This window comes from Erythrolamprus reginae, chromosome 1 (assembly GCF_031021105.1).
Source record: "Erythrolamprus reginae isolate rEryReg1 chromosome 1, rEryReg1.hap1, whole genome shotgun sequence".
NCBI lineage: Eukaryota > Metazoa > Chordata > Lepidosauria > Squamata > Dipsadidae > Erythrolamprus > Erythrolamprus reginae.
The window spans coordinates 2,069,234-2,086,693 of record NC_091950.1 but is presented as its reverse complement, the minus strand read 5'-3'; the positions used below and the strand labels follow the sequence as shown (position 1 = coordinate 2,086,693).

The following is a 17,460-nucleotide window of genomic DNA, read 5'->3' as shown; positions in this document are numbered from 1 at the left end:
CCTTCTGTCCTGCAGACTATACAGATTGAGTTCATGAAGTCTTTCCTGATACGTTTTATGCTTAAGACCTTCCATCATTTTTGTAGCCCATCTTTGGACACGTTCAACTTTATCAATATCTTTTTGTAGGTGAGGTCTCCAGAACTGAACACAGTATTCCAAATGTGATCTCTATACAGCGGGATCACAATCTCCCTCTTCCTGCTTGTTATATCTCTAGCTATGCTGCCAAGCATTCTAAATAATAATAATAATAATAATAATAATAATAATAATAATAATAATAATAATAACAAAACAACAAAACAACAAAACAACAAAACAACAAAACAACAAAACAACAAAACAACAAAACAACAAAACAACAAAACAACAAAACAACAAAACAACAAAACAACAAAACAACAAAACAACAAAACAACAAAACAACAAAACAACAAAACAACAAAACAACAAAACAACAAAACAACAAAACAACAAAACAACAAAACAACAAAACAACAAAACAACAACAACAACAACAACAACAACAACAATAATAATAATAATAATAATAATAATAATAATAATAATAATAATAATAATGGTTGATGGTACCAAAAGCCACTGAGAGGTCAAGAAGCACCAGGACACAGGATAAATTCCTGTCCCGGGCCCGCCAGAGATCATCCATCAGCGTGAACAAAGCAGTTTCTGTGCTGTAGCCGGGCCTGAATCCTGACTGCTGAGGGGCTAGATAATCGGCTTCTTCCAAGAACCGCTGGAGCTGGAGCAACACCATCTTCTCAATAACCTTCCTCATAAAGGAAAGTTTGGAGACTGGACGATAGTTATTAAGAATGGCTGGGTCCAGGGAAGGCTTCTTGAGGAGGGGGCACACAAGGGCCTCCTTGTAGGGAGTCAGAAAGGACGCACTCCCCAAATAAGCATCCACAATCTCCTGGATCCAGCTCCGTGTCACCACTCTACTGGCCGAAACCAGCCAAGAGGGTCACGGAACCAGTAAGCAGGTGGCAGAACTCACAGCTCCAATGGTCTTTTCCACTTGATCAGGTGTCACCAAGTCAAACTCCTCCCAGACAGATGGACAAGGACAGGCCCCAGTCACCTTGACTGACTCGTTGTCAGCCAACTCTTGATTTGGGACAGAGTAAGGGTGTGATGTCGCTGATGAGGTGTCTCCCAGGGGCCAGTGCCAGCAGGAACAGGAGGTGGATTACAAATATTGTCAAGGCTGCGAGTCAAGGTAATAACGTTGATGTGGTGGTGCATCTTGGCACAAATGATTTGTCCCAGAGAAATGTTAATGTAGTAAAAAGAGAATTCCAATGTCTAAGCATGGAGCTGGGCAGAATAACTGATTCAGTGACTTTCTCAGAGGTGTTACCAGTTTGTGGTCAGGGGGATAAAACAACTTGTATCAGAGAGTTTAATGTGTGGTTAAGGCAGTGGTGTAAAGCTGAAGGGTTTGGCTATGTAAGTCATGATGTCAATAGGTGGTCTAATAGGGAGTTGTTTAAGAGGGATGGTTTGCATCCCTTATACAGAGGTACCCAGGTGCTCGGTGAACCTCAGGGACCACCAAGGTCATAATTTTAAAAGCTTTGCTAAGGCCTGGAAGTGAGGATTTTTGGGCAAGCTACAAAATGAACCTGTTTGGAAAAAATATGAACCTGTTTGGAAAAAATATCAGTAACAACCCAAATAACCATGTTCCCCCCACTCTCAGGCAAATCCACAATAAAATCCATAGAAATTTCCTTCCAGGGTGCCCTGGGTCTCACCACACTTTGCAACAGTCCTTGTGGTCGACCTGGGGGTCATTTTGCTGCTGCACAAATGGGGCAACTGGCCACATAAGCCTCAATGTCCTTTTTCATGGAGGGTCACCAAAATTGTCTCCTCAACAAGTGTAAAGTTTTCAGAAAAGCAAAATCTCCTACCACTTTAGAGTTGTGGCCCCTCTCTAAAACTACAGTCCTCATTGAGGCTGGAACATACACTCTGGACCCTATCCAGGACAGTCCATTCCGCTGAGTGCAATCCGTTTGATGTGCCAAGAACCAGTCATCTGTTTCTAAAGCTTTTTGCAATTCCGTTGCTAGATCATCTGGAAGATTGGCCGATTTTGAGTTCTGCTCTCTGGTTACTGCCGGGCATGCCCATTGTTGTGCCGGAATAACTGGTTGAATTACCTCTGGCCTGCCACTATTATATTGAGGCAACCTGGAAAGGGCATCGGCCATCAAATTCTTTTCCCCGGGGATATAGCGCAGTGAAAAGTTGAATCGATCAAAATGCTGCACCCACCTAGCTTGCTTTGGGGACAATTTCCAGGGGTTTTTCAAAGCCTCTAAATTTTTGTGATCAGTCCACACCTCAAATGGTTGCTTTGCTCCCTCTAGGGAATGTCCCAGGAAAGCAGGGCCCAACGCACTGCAAACACTTCTTTTTCCCATACAGCCCATCTGCACTCAGTCTCAGTTAATGTCCTAGAGGTATACGTACAGGGACGAAGGCCCTGCTCCTCATCTCCTTGTAATAGGACCACTCCCACGGCCACGTCACTAGCATCAACTTGGACCACAAAAGGATGCTCCAGATCTGGGTGTTTGAGGATGGGTTAATGTCAGCTGCTTCAAACGGAATTTAAGAAAAATAAAACTCAAATAAAACATAGCATGTAGAACCACAGTGAGGTTGACATAATATCAACTGCTTTACTGAATTGGCATGGGATGGAGACATATAACTGGGTATCATCAGCATCACGTTGATACCTCACCCCGTGTCTGTGGATGATCTGTGGATGATCTCATCTAGTGGCTTCATGTAAATGTTAAATAGTAAGGGAGAGTGGACCGACCCCTACAGCACCCCACAAAGTAGGGCCCTAGGAGTGGACCTCTTTCTCCCCACTAATATTGACTGGAAACGACTGGAGAGGTAGGAGGAGAACCATTGCGAAATGGTGCCTCCCACTCCCAATCCCTCCAGGCGTCACAGAAGGATACCATGGTCAATGGTATTGGAAGCCATTGAGAGGTCAAGAAGCACCAAGATAGAGAAGTGACCCCTATCCTAGGCTGCCAGAGATCATCAATCAGCATGACCAAAGCAGTTTCTGTGCTGTAACCAGGCCTGAGACCAGACTGAAAATGGTCTAGATAATCAGCTTCATCCAAGGACTGCAGGAAATGGAGAGACACAACTTATTTAAATACTTAAATAAGCATTTATAATTTTAGTATATTAAATAGGTGCATTTAATATTAATAAAATGGAAGTTCTCTGATCATTATTTTACAAATGTATTTATCTTTTTAAAGAAATACATATTAATGATCTACAGGATGTAAAATTATTTATTTATTTTTGCTTATTTATTTTGTCCAAAACATAATGAGGGTTACAGAGGATATACCCATAGTACAATATATCAATGGAAGTATCTGAGAAAAGATATAGGAATAAAATATACCAATGTAAGAATAGAAGAAAAGATATAGGGCTAGAAAAAGGTATATAAAAAATAGGACAATAGGACAGGGAGCAGAAGGCATGCTGGTCCATGGGATTTAAAATTATGACCTTGGTGGTCCCTGAGATTCAAAAGGTTGAGGACCCTTGATCTAGGGGACTGCTATTTCATGAAGTTCCTAAGACCAGAGAAGATTGAAAAGATTGAATGACTGACACGGCACCATTGAAAACCGGTTTATCTGAAATATGGTGAAGAGCTCAGTCAGCTTTAAAACTCTAATGCCTGAAATAATCTGAAATAAATTATATAGACAGTTGGAAAAAACAAAGGAATTGTTATCCAAATTGGGAATTTAATGACATGATGAAGATGGTATGGAAATTTCTTCAAATTTAAGATATACTTTGAGAATAAATGGTAGAGGCTTGTAATGTGGATTACACTCACCACACATCACAAAGCCCTCACTGTTGAGAAGTCAAAGATTTCTACCCCCACCATCCACATATAGAAAAGAAATTAGGATAGATATGTGAGTACTGCAGAAGGAGTTATGGGGTCCTGCTGGCTGACATAGGCAGTGAGCACTCAGGCCCACATCTTGCTTTCTTAGAAGAATGGGGTGAAAGGGAAGCTCAGGAGTCAGGGAGAAAGCTCAGTTCTACTTTCATAGGAGGCAGCTGATTTTTCTACTTCATGACGAGGTGTTCTGCCTGGCCTCGAGCCACCCAGAAACTAAGTAATGAGTCAAACACACATACAGAGCAGGCTTGTAAAAATAAAGCAATGATTGTTCTTTATATTCAGAAAACTGCAAACCACAGAGTTTCCGAGCAATTGTTAGTTTAAAAAGTCAATAAGTCAAAGTAAATTACTTCTGTTAGTGCAGGAGCCTTCCAGTCAGAAATAACTCACAAATTGAATGTCAGAATGTCCAGAAAGCCACAGCAAACACCTAAGTACAATTAATCAAACTTTCTTCAACACTGAACGATAGACTCCCACACAAATCACTCTAACCCTCCCCTTTTTCAACACTGCAGCAGCATCATTAAGTCTTATCACTATAATTTGTTTCTGCGTTTGCGTGGCTGCTTTTGTCTTCCCAGCATTCTCAGCACCTGAGCATTCAGAATAGGGTTGTTCATTAACTCTTCCCCTTCTAATTCAGATGAACCTCTGGCTGGAGATCTGACTGACTCCCTTCCCCTCTCTCCAGTCCCTTCCTGCTCCATTTCTCTCCCTGTCTCTGCTTCTGGTTCACTGTCTGATTTGTCCTCCAGCCAGGCTGGTCTTCTGTAAACAGATGGCTCCCACTCCTCAGCGTCAAAATCAGCAGCTTCAGGAGCTGGCCTGAAGCCAACCACAACTCAAGGGACGTTTTGCTGTATAAAAATAAACAGTTTTCTGACATTTCCCTATTGATAATCTCACTTCAAACTCTACAATATGCTACTTTTCTCCTTCGTTTAGATTTCAGCTGCTGGTGCATGTGGATTCTTCAGCAAATTATATCAGTCAATGCTCGTTGGACAAGCAAATTTGTCCTGAGTTTGAGCCAGTTAGCCTTGAGGAAGTGGCTGGGGTCCTTGTGTGCTTGAATCTTGCCCTCTTTTACATCCATGATTAATTAAAGCCCCTCAGGGGAAAACATGTAGCTGAATGCAAAAGATGGAAAATGACTTTTGATGGCAGGGGATGATCCCACCTGCTCAAAAGGAGGTGACAGGTCATTTGAAGAACACAGGAAGAAACAGTTAGCTAGATTCTTTCCAGTGGTAGGATTCAATTTTTTTTATTACTGGTTCTGTGGGCATGACTTGGTGGGTATGGCTTAGTGGCTGTAGCAGGGAAGGATACTGCAAAATCTCCATTCCCTGCTCTGGGAGAAGGTTACTGCAAAATCCCCATTTCTTCCCAATCAGCTGAGACTCGGGCAGCAGAAAATAGATGAGGTCAGGGCCAGTCAGAGGTGGTATTTACTGGTTCTCTGAAGTACTCAAAATTTCCGCTACCTGCTGAACCTGCTGAATCCCACCTCTGATCCTTTCCATTCATTTCAGGTAGAGATATAGCACTGAGATGATATTGACTGAATTTATGGATGGCGTAGGACTGTGATGGCGAATCTATGGCACATGGAGCCATATCGGAGGGCGCACGAGACTTTGCCCTGTGTCAGCTTTCAGCCTTGGGAAAGGCCATTTTGCCCTCCGGATGAATCAGGGAAGCTTCCCTAAGCCCTGGAGGAAAAAAAATTGCACAAAGGACAAATCAGATGGCTTTGATACTATTGATCATAATATCCCTTTGGCTTAGTAGTGTCCTAGGAAAGAGTTGAGTGGCAATTCATCTTCCAAGGAACCCAGAGGTGGGAGAGAGGGCAAGGGCACAGTCAGCTGCTATAATTTTCACCATTGTGAGCCATTGAAGCCCATCAGAAAAAGGAAAAAGGGGAAATGTGTAGAAAGGCATAGAAATTATTAGATAGGAAATCTAATATACATTATAAGTGTAGACCATTAAAAACGTGTACAATGTTAAGACTCATGGTGACACAGTGGTTAGAATGCAGTTCTGCAGGCTACCTGTGGTTCAGCAGTTTGATTCTCACTGATTCAAGATTTTCATTCTTCCAAGGTCAGTAAAATAAGGACCCAGATTGTTGGGGGCAATATACTGACTCTGTAAACCACTTAAAGAGGGCTATAAAGCACTGTTGTGGTATACATGTCTAAGAGCTATGATTTGATTTGATTGGATTGGATTGGATTGGATTGGACTTGACTTGACTTGATTTGATTTGATTTGATTTGATTGCCACCCCTCTCCGGAGATTTGGAGTGGCTCACAACAAGAAACAGCACAAATCCAATACTTAAAACAATTTAAAACCCTCAATATAAAAAGCAATCATACATCTCATACAAACCATAAATAAAACAAAAATGGTCCAGGGAGTCAATTTCCCCATGCCTGATGACAGAGGTGAGTTTTAAGGAGTTTGCGAAAGGCAAGGAGTGTGGGGGCAATCCTAATCTCCGGGGGGAGTTGATTCCATAGGGTTGAGGCCACCACAGAGAAGGCTCTTCCCCTGGGTCCCACCAGATGACATTGTTTCATCAACGGGAACCGGAGAAGGCCAACTCTATGGAACCTAACCGGTCACCTGGATTCGTGCTGCAGAAGGCGGTCTCGGAGATATTCTGGAATTGCTATTGCTAGACATTCATAGAAGTTACAAACCCATGCATTTCCTTATTTTTTTTAAAAAAAACCTCTATGAACATTTTTATAATGTGTATTTCACTAATTCCAGTCCATCTTTTGTTGCAGATGTTGATCCTCATCAACTTCCAGATTTATCAGGTAAGGCAGGAATCATTCAAAGTGTCATTGGATTTAAAACTAATTCAACATGAGCATTTCCTTTCCTCTCCTTCCCCATCTTTGCAAAATATTCTGAATGGGAAAAACTCCAAGAGGCTTTGTGATGTTGATCATAAAATGGGAGGGAGGGAGAGAGCGAATCAATCACAGTGAATCAGCAGAAAGAACAGAGAAAGAAAATAATGCTTTCTGGCTCCCTCTTATGGCAATTTGAAACACTACCTCTTAAAGCTATTGTACATACAAACATTCATTGTTAGCTTGTTTATACACTGCTCAAAAAATAAAGGGAACACTCAAAGAACTCATCCTAGATCTGAATGAATGGAATATTCTTATTGAATACTTTGTTCTGTACAAAGTTGAATGTGCTGACAACATGTGAAATTTATTGTCAATCAATGTTGTTTCCTGAGTGGACAGTTCGATTTCACAGACGTTTGATTTACTTGGAGTTATATTGTGTTGTTTAAGTGTTCCCTTTATTTTTTTGAGCAGTATATATTGCAAACCCAACTGTCTTGTACTAACACATTTCAATTTCTTCATGGGAAATTTGATGGCATAAATAGTCAATTTTATTGTGATGAAATTTACATTTAGATAGTTTGGCATACAACGTAGCAGCACAAAGTTTCTGGAGAAGAGCTCTGACTATTTTCACATGCCCAGGTTTCAATTCTATGACAATTAAAATGTCATCTAGATAAACCAATACCTCTTTATAAAGGTTTTTATGCAGGACTTCATTTATCAGCCTAATGAATACTGCGGGCACCCCTTGTAGTCCAAAGGGGAGCACCCTAAACTGGAAACAGTCCAGCAGACTGTTGAAAGAGATTTTCCAGTCATCTCCTTCTCTGGTTCTAATGTGGTAGTAAGTGTTCTGGCTTTTCCCAAACCATGAAGCAGACTCCTCACCCCAATAAAAACCTCTTTTATTTAACATACAGTGAATTTTACTTCAGAAAAGTTTTTCCTCTCCCACAGTCTTTCAAGATAGTTCTCAATTATCAATTTTATCCTTGGCTCGGAAAGTGGCCAGGCCAATATCTTTCAGATGCTGCAATACTTGGCAAAAATGAACTAATTAAGCAAATTTATTGTATTCTTCACACTCCACTTCCTGTCCACTCCTCTTTTATGCCCTATGGGAGGGGCCATTCATCATCCACCTATGGCCTTACTCCCAAGTCGACCCTTGTTCCTCAGCTGTTCCCTTCATCTGGCAACTCTGTGCATGAGCACACTGGGAACAGGTTCCAGCTGTTCTTCTGTCTCACTTATGTCTGTCTCCAAAGGCAGATGATACCTGTCAGACCCTTCTCTGCCTCCCATTCAAAGTACTCGTCCAAGCCTTCCCCATACTCCAGGGCTAGCCCATGTTCCTCCCCAACCTCCTTGCTATCTGAATCTGCTGCCAGCTCCATTGGCCACTGGTGGGCCACAGCACTAAGCCTCTTGCAAGTACAACTTTGTAAAAAAAACAATCCTTTGCCAATGGGTCAACATATCCTTCATGAGGGAATGGGGGTATATATTTTCCACACAGACCATATTTAACTCTCTGTAATCAACACAGAGGAACAAGAATCAGTCCCTTTTCTTCCTAAATAGGACATCTCCTAGTCTTGGATCATTTCCAGCTCCTGTGGGGTCTATGTGGGGTCCCCCCATCACTGCTGCTCCTGCCATAGTGGCTGTCACTGCTGCTGGGATGCCCAGGGATGAGTTTTTCCCTTCTTCCCCCTCTGGCTGGTTGTGACATCCATTGCCCCCTGACATACAAATGAGCCTTGAAATGCATTCCTCATGTATTGCATGGCTTGCTTAATGAGGAGGTCAGCATGGTTGGGTTCATCCCTTTACTCCACTTCCTCCTCCTCGAGAAGGCGCACTGCCAAATATGAAGGGTGGAAGTTATGCACATTGATGAGTTAACAAGAAAACTAAATTGTAATAGCCAAGCAGAAGGACATGGTAGGCCATCTACAAATTCTACAGTCAAATTCTACAGTCAAACTTGAAAGTGCACCAGAAATTTACATATAAATATCTGTACACAAATGCTAGAAGCCTTTGAGCAAAAATAGGGGAATTGAAATGCTTGGCAAAAGAAAATATTGATATTATTGGCATAACAGAAACCTGGTGGACAGATGAAAACCAATGGGACACAAAGATTCCAGGTTATAAACTGTATAGGATGGACAGGAGAGGGAGCAATGGTGGCAGTGTGGCTTTGTACATAAATGAGGAGTTAGAATCTCATGAACTTGAAATTCTAGAAAATTCAAACTCACCCACAGAAACATTGTGGATAAAAATCCCAGGACAGAAAACTAATCTGCCATTAGGGATCTGCTATCATGTTCCCAACCAAACTCCAGGGGCAGATTGCTCTTTGGAAAATGAATTTAAGGAGGCCTCAAAAAGAAATAGGGTAGCCATAATGGGGGCCTTCAAGTATCCCTGAATAGATTGGGTAAATTCTTGTTCTACACATGAAAGAGAGACAAGGCTCCTTGACATGTTAGCAACCAACTAGGGGAAAAGGGATCCTAGACTTGGTTCTAACTAATGCACAGGGTTTGGTTCATGATGGCTTTGTAACTGAGCCCATAGGAACCAACAATTACAACACAATAACCTTCAACTTAACCATGGATAGCAAATTGCCAGTGAAAACAAACACAGAGACCTTAAACTTTCACAGAGGGAATTTCAACAAAATGAGGAAAATAGTACAGAAAAAACTAAAAGGAACAATTAAAAAAAATCAAATCCCTCCAGAGTGCTTGGAAACTATTTAAAAATATGTTACAACAGGCTCAACTAAAATGCATTCCTAAAAGAAGAAAGAGGACTGGAAAGTCCAAGAGGATAAGATATTATTGACAAGTCAAGTTAACCTGAGTTCCGAGCAAAGTGATGGAAACCATTATTTAAAAATAAAATTATTGGGCACATAGAAAAACAGACATTGCTGAAAGAAAGAAAATAAGTAAGTAAGTAAGTAAGTAAGTAAGTAAGTAAATAAATAAATAAATAAATAAATAAATATTGTATATCTTGACTTTCAAAAGGCTTTTGATGAAGTCCCTCACCAAAGGCTCCTAAAAAAGCTCTTCAGTCATGGAATTAGAGGACAAGTCTTGTCCTAGATTGGTAACTGCCTAAATTGTAGGAAGCAAAGGGTGGTAATTAATGGACAACTCTCTGGGTGGAAAGAAGTGAGAGGTGGTGTGTCCCAAGGTCCAGTTTTGGGACTTTTACTTTTTAATTTATTTATTAATAATCTGGATGTAGAAGTAAATAGTAAGGTAGCAAAGTTTGCTGACGACACTACATTGTTCTAGGTAGTAAAAAGTGAAACTGATGGTCAGGAGTTCCAGAAAGATCTCTCGAAATTGAGTGAGTGGGCAACAAAGTGGTAAATGCATTTTAACCTAAGCAAGTGCAAAGTTATGCATATTGGGGCAAAGAACCCCAATTATACCTACCAACTGATGGGGACCAAGCTTTCTGAGACAACCCAAGAAAGGGATCTTGTGGTTTTGGTGGACAGCTCAATGAAAATGTCCACCCAGTGTGCAGCAGCAGCAATAAAAGCAAATTCCATGCTTGGCATGATTAGGAAGGGAATTGAAAATATGTTGGCAAGGGTTGTATTGCCTCTGTACAAATCGATGGTGAGATCACACTTGGAGTACTGTGTACAGTTCTGGTCACTGTACCTCAAGAAGGATATAATGGAACTGGAAAAGGTGCAAAAAAGGGCAACCAGAATGATCAAGGGACTGGAGCATCTCCCTTAGGAAACCAGGTTGCAATGCTTTGGTCTCTTCAGCCTTGAAAGACAGCATTTAAGGGGTGATTTAATTGAAGTGTATAAAATCATGTAGGAGATAGAAAAAGTGGATGGTGGACAAATCGATGGTGAGACCACATTTGGAGTACAGTACTGTGTACAGTTCTGGTCACCTCACCTCAAGAAGTATATAATGGAACTGGAAAAGATGCAAAAAATGGCAACAAGGATGATCAAGGAAATGGAGCCCCTCCCTTATAAAACCAGGTTCCAAAGCCTTGGTCTCTTCAGCCTTGAAAGACGGCATTTAAGAAGTGACTTGATCGAAATGTGTAATATCCTGCTTGGGATAGAAAAGGTGAATTAAAAAAACATTTTCTCTATCCCACAATACTAGGATGAGAGGGCACTCCCTAAGGTTGATAGGGAAGAAGTGAGGACAAATAAAGGGAAATATTTCTTCACCAGAGGGTCATTTATTTATGGAATTCACTTCCAGAAGAGGTTGTGACAGCTGTCAGCCTTGATAGCTTCAAGGCAGGATTAGACAGACTCGTGGATGTAAAGTGTATTGGTGGTTATTGAAACAGATGTCCATGTGCCGCCTCTATGTTAGTTGAAGCAGGCAGGATTCTATTGGGTACCATTTGTTGGGGGTCAAGGGAAAAGGAGGGTTTTGCTCTCTCTTTCTGCTCAAGATCCCCATGTACAATTGGTGGGTCACTGTGTGACACAGAATGCTGGACTTGATGGTCTTATGTTCTTCTTCCTCCTCCTCCTCTTCCTCCTTTTCCTCTCCTCTCTCAAATCCCTGCTGGTGACTGCTTTGGCTAAAGATCACTCCATCTGTCCTCTCACAGTTGTCCTTGCCAACACTTATGAGCCCTTTAGTCTTGGCTGTCTCCTAGGCTGCAGCTTCCTCTGTTCATCCAGCAGAGTTCACATCTGATTGAGACTTGGCAGAGGCTTTGCCGCAATATATGGATTCTTATGGTTACCAGCAGTGTGCCACAGGGGTCTGTTCTGGGTCTTATTCTGTTTAATATGTTTGTGAGCGACATAGGGGAAGGTTTGGTAGGGAAGGTTTGCCTATTTGCCAATGACTATAAAATGAGCGATAGGGTTGATATTCCTGGAGGTGTCTGCAATATGGCAAATGATTTAGCTTCACTAGATAAATGGTCAAAGCAATGGAAACTGCAGTTTAATGTTTCCAAATGTAAATTAATGCACTTGGAGAAAAGGAATCCTCAATCTGAGTATTGTATTGGCAGTTCTGTGTTAGCAAAAACTTCAGAAGAGAAGGATTTAGGTGTAGTGATTTCTGACAGTCTCAAAATGTGTGAGCAGTGTGGTCGGGCGGTAGGGAAAGCAAGTAGGATGCTTGGCTGCATAGCAAGAGGTATAACAAGCAGGAAGAGGGAGATTGTGATCCCCTTATACAGAGCGCTGGTGAGACCACATTTGGAATACTGTGTTCAGTTCTGGAGACCTCACCTTCAAAAAGATATTGACAAAATTGAATGGGTCCAAAGATGGGCTACAGGAATGGTGGAGGGTCTTAAGCATAAAACTTATCAGGAAAGACTTCATGAACTGAATCTGCATAGTCTGGAGGACAGAAGGAAAAGGGGAATATGATTTATTTATTTTATTTTATTTATTTATTTTGTCCAATAAATAATACACAATGAAGGTTATATAGTAGAGAAGAAATACGAGATATAGGAGAGACTATAGGACAGGGGACGGAAGGCACTCTAGTGCGCTTATGTATGCTCCTTACTGACCTCTTAGGAATCTGGAGAGGTCTACCATGGATAGTCTAAGGGTAAAATGTTGGGGGTTAGGGGATGATACTACAGAGTCCGGTAATAAGTTCCACGCTTCAACAACCCAATTACTAAAGTCATATTTTTTACAGTCAAGTTTGGAGTGGTTAATGGTTAAGCTTGAATCTGTTGTGTGCTCTTGTGTTGTTGTGGTTGAAGCTGAAGTAGTCTTTGTCAGGCAGGACATTGCAACATATGATCTTGTGGCCAATAATTAGATCATGTTTAAGGCATCGTAGTTCTAAGCTTTCAAGACCCAGGATTGTAAGTCTAGTTTCGTGGGGTATTCTTTTTTGAATGGAGGAATGAAGGGCTCTTCTGGTGAAGTATCTTTGAACATTTTCAAGGGTGTTAATGTCTGAGATGCGATATGGGTTCCAAATAGATGAGCTGTATTCTAGGATGGGTCTGGCAAAAGTTTTGTAAGCTCTGGTAAGTAGTGTGAGATTTCCAGAGCAGAAGCTACGTAGGATTAGATTAACAACTCTTGAGGCCTTCTTAGCAATGTTGTTGCAGTGGCCTTTGGCACTTAGACCTTTAGTTATTAGTATCCCAAGGTCCTTGACCCAGTGGGGATTATCTGTGATAATTTGTTTATTAAGTTTGTATTTGAAGTTCTGATTCGTTTTGCCTATGTGTAGGACAGAGCATTTGCTGATTGAGATTTGGAGTTGCCATGTGTTGGACCAGTCAGAAACTCAGTCTAGGTCTTTTTGTAGAGTAGTTGTGTTATCAGTGGTGTTGAAGAGTTTTACATCATCTGCAAAAGAACACAGTTGCTTGTGATGAGATTGCAAAGGTCGTTGATGTAGAGAATGAAGAGTGTAGGTTCCAGTACACTACCTACTTTAACATATTTAAATATGTTAAAGGGTTAAATAAGGTTCAGGAGGAAAGTGTTTTTAATAGGAAAGTGAACACAAGAACAAGGGGACATAATCTGAGGTTAGTTAGGGGAAAGATCAAAAGCAACGTGAGGAAATATTATTTCACTGAAAGAATAGTAGATCCTTGGAACAAACTTCCAGCAGATGTGGTTGGTCAATCCACAGTAACTGAATTTAAACATGCCTGGAATAAACATAGATCCATCCTAAGATAAAATACAGGAAATAGTATAAGGGCAGACTAGATGGACCATGAGGTCTTTTTCTGCCGTCAATCTTCTATGTTTCTTGATCACTGCTTTGTGTTGACATCATTTGCACAGTCTCTACAGTAGACTGTGGAGTGCCCTCCACAACATGGTACCACATGAATCAGTCCTAGGCCCAGTACTCTTTAACATATTCATCAGTGACTTAGATGAGGGAATAGAGGGGAAATTAATTAAATTTGCAGATTTCCCCAAGCTTTTGGGAGTGGCCAATAACCCAAACAAACAAAATATAGTTCAACATAGAGAAAAGTAAAATCATACACCTAGGTAAGAAAACCCCAAAACATACATACAGACTGGGTGAAACCAGACCAGAAGCAACGGTGGAAAGATGACCAAGGAGAGATTCTCTCCTATATGGAGTCCACACTGAATAATAGACATTAATACAACTGAAGGAGTCCAGAAACACTTCACAGGAAGAGTCCTCCACTCCTCCTCATGCAACAAATTACGTTACTCCTCCAGACTTCAAATACTATGTTTAGAAAATTTACAGCTATGCTGCCTCTGAATTGATTTTACTGTTGTTCATAAAATCATACATCACAATCAATGTTCCCTCTAATTTTTTTTTGGTGTGGGCAGAAAAGTATAATGTCTAAGCAGCAGTCCCTTCAGGACTTTGCAGTAAAGAATTATAAATAAATAAATAAATAAATAAATAAATAAATAAATAAATGAGTGAATGAATGAATGAATAAATAAATAAATAAATCCCTTATTTTTTATTAAAATAAATTAATAATAAAACAAAACCAAAATCTATTACTATTAAAACTAAAACAACCAGCAAAACCAAAAACATAACTATTAATAAATCCATGCTTTAAAATCTTCATTTCTTAAATATTTATCTTTCTTTCTTTCTCTCTTTTTCTTTTTCTCTCCCCCTTGCTCACTCTCTCTTTTTCTCACTTTCTCTCTCCCTCTCTCCTTTCTATCTCGCTCTGTCTGTTGCTCTCTCTTTCTCTCTCTGTCTCTTGTTCTCTTTCTCTTGTTTTCTCTCTTTCTCTCTCTCTCTTGCTTTCTTTCTCTCTCACACGCACTTTCTCTCCCTTGTTCTCTCTCTCTTTCTTTCTCTCTCTCTTTCTCTCTCTTTCCCACTTTCTCTCTATCTCACTGTTCCTTTCTTCTCTGCGGAGGCCGGCAAAGGTTTTTCTTATTTTGAATGTGCTGGGTGGGCTGGCAGAGGGATGGGAAGCGTGCGTGGGGACGCGCGCCCGACATTCTAAGTCCCGCTTCCCCTGCAGCCACCTTGCTGATAGCCCAGGACAAAAGCCTTCTCAGCAAAGGGAGGGGTGGAGTGGGCAGATGAGGAGGAAAAGAAGCTGCAGCTGCCACCGCTGCTGCAGCCATCGCTGCGGTAGGGGCTGCGCCCCAAGGTGGGAAGCAGAGGAGGAGAAAGAGAGGTGGATCAGGCGGGTGGGGAGGGGCATCAGAAAGAAGTCAGGGGGGCGAGGGGGGCCGAGGTGCTGGAGGGGTGGGGGCAGCCGCGGCTCCTTGCACGGCCTTGGAAAAAGGTGCATGGGGGTGTTTTGGGGGGTGCGGCCGCGCGGCCGCACACCTTAGAGGGTACAGTGATCACAATGTATTCCCTGTTAGCAATTACTTCACCTTTAAAACAACAACACAAGAGCACGCAGTAGATACAAACTAAATGGAAATTGCTCCAAACTAGACTGCAGAAAATACGACTTCAGTTGGTCAATGCCTGGAATTAACTACTGGACTCTTTTGCTTCCTCCTCCAATCCCAAAATCTTCAATCTTACATCATCTACAATAGACCTCTTCCCTTTACTAAGAGGTCTGTAAGGGGCATTTATAAGTGCATCTATGTGCCTACCATTCTTGTTCTAATGTCTCTTTATCTTTTCTATCTCTACTTTATATTTATATTATGTTAAACATAATACTAGATTTGTATGATAGAGAAATAAATAAATAAACAAACAAATAAATAAATAAATAAATTCAACCTGGAAATAAGGAAGAACTTTCTGACAGTAAGAGCGACCAACTGGTGGAATGGTCTGCCCATGGAGATTAGGAACGCCCCAACGCAGGTGTAGAGTTTCCTGCACCAGCAGAGGTTGGACTAGAAGACCCACAGGGTCCCTTCCAACACAAATGAATAAATAAAGTAGGTTAGGTGCCTCTCTGCGTTGACCACTTTGCAGACTTCACCTAATGTAAGCACCTGCCTCAGCTATCTTCTCAAGAACCTAAGACTCTTAAACAGTTTGCATTTCAAAAGGAAATTTTACTGAGAAGCAGTGATTGCAGAGAACTCAGGCGGAGTCTGAAATTTGTGCACGAAGCCTTAGACTAACTTTTTTCTTCAACTCCCACCCCAATGCCCCATGTCCATCGGTAGCCAGTCAAATGCCACAAGGGTGTTTTGAAAACTCCAACTTTTCCTAGGAACATTATGACCTTGAATTCCAGGCTGAGACCAGATGAGATGGAGCCTGTGCAGATGGCCCTTTCGCCCTCCCCCTACACTCCCAAGCAGTTACAGCAAAAGTGAAAGCAACACAATCTTAAACTGCATCAACAGGGGGATACACTCCAAGATTAGGGCGGTATTAATACCCCTCTATAATGCTCTGGTCAGACCATACCTGGAGTCTTGCATCCAGTTCTAGTCACCACACTGCAAAAGAGACATAGAAACTCTGGAAAAGGTGCAAAAAAGAGCAACTAGAAAGAGAGGTTGCAGAAACTGGGCATGGATAGTCTAGTGAACAAACGGGCTGGGGGGGACACACATGATAGCAGTATATAGGTACTTAAGGAGTTGCCACGGAGAGGAGGGGGTCACACTATTTTCCAGGGCACCAGGGAGCCAGACAATGTACAATGGATGGAAAGCTGACCAAAGAAAGATTCAACCTGGAAGTAAGGAAGAACTTCCTGAAGGTCAGAGCTATCAACCAGTGGAACGGCCTGCCAGCAGAGGTTGTGAACGTCCCAACTCTCCACATATTGAAGAGTAGATTGGACTGCCATCTGACTGGGGTGGTGCTTGAGCAGGGGGTTGGATTAGATGACCTGCAAGGTCCCTTTCAACTCTAATGAATGAATAAATAAATAAAAGATTTCCATGCAAAACATTCAACCCATGAAGCTCCCCCCCCCCTTCAGAATGGCAGAGTTCTGACAGGGAGCTGACATCCTGATTATTGCATTTCATCAACATATGAAAAGGGATCAGAATTCAATTTTCTGGATATGATATATCATGATATTGAGCTTGATGTAATAGTGGTATGGATTATCTAGTAATCTATTATATTTTCAAGGCAGTGTCAATCTAAGTAATATATATATTTCTAAAAGGAGTGAGAATTTATGTTGAATGAAATTGTTCCAAATTTGGTATCATCAGTACATATGCATATTTCTATAATTCAAAATATTGGAAATCAAAGCCTCACATTTTAATAACAATTGCACTTTTTTAAAGATACGTTGAAAAGGATATGTAAAAATTGATAATTTGAATTGAAGAACCCCAAGGAAATTTATTGAAGAATATATTTAATTGTAGAAAATCCATTATCTCATGTGTGTGTGAGAGAGAGTGTGTGTGTATGTTTGTGTGTGTGTTTCCTCTCTGTCAATAAAAAACAATCCACACTAAATAGGAAGTTCCCTGGGAATTACACTCATTCTGAGAATATTTACCATATCACAAGGGAGTAATGTTTAAAAATGCCCATTTATCAAAGTCCAAAGAAAAAGCTTATACAACCTGTTATCATTTAATGCAATCATTT

General features: G+C 41.1%; 1 protein-coding gene across 1 annotated transcript in view; it reads left to right on the top strand.

Annotated features, from left to right (window-relative positions):
- LOC139162802 (NACHT, LRR and PYD domains-containing protein 12-like) overlaps positions 1-17,460 on the top strand; it is a 111,825-nt gene that overhangs the window by 16,592 nt on the left and 77,773 nt on the right. The window contains 1 exon segment of the mRNA XM_070743605.1: positions 6,821-6,853. Within this exon segment, the coding sequence (XP_070599706.1) occupies positions 6,821-6,853 (33 nt within the window).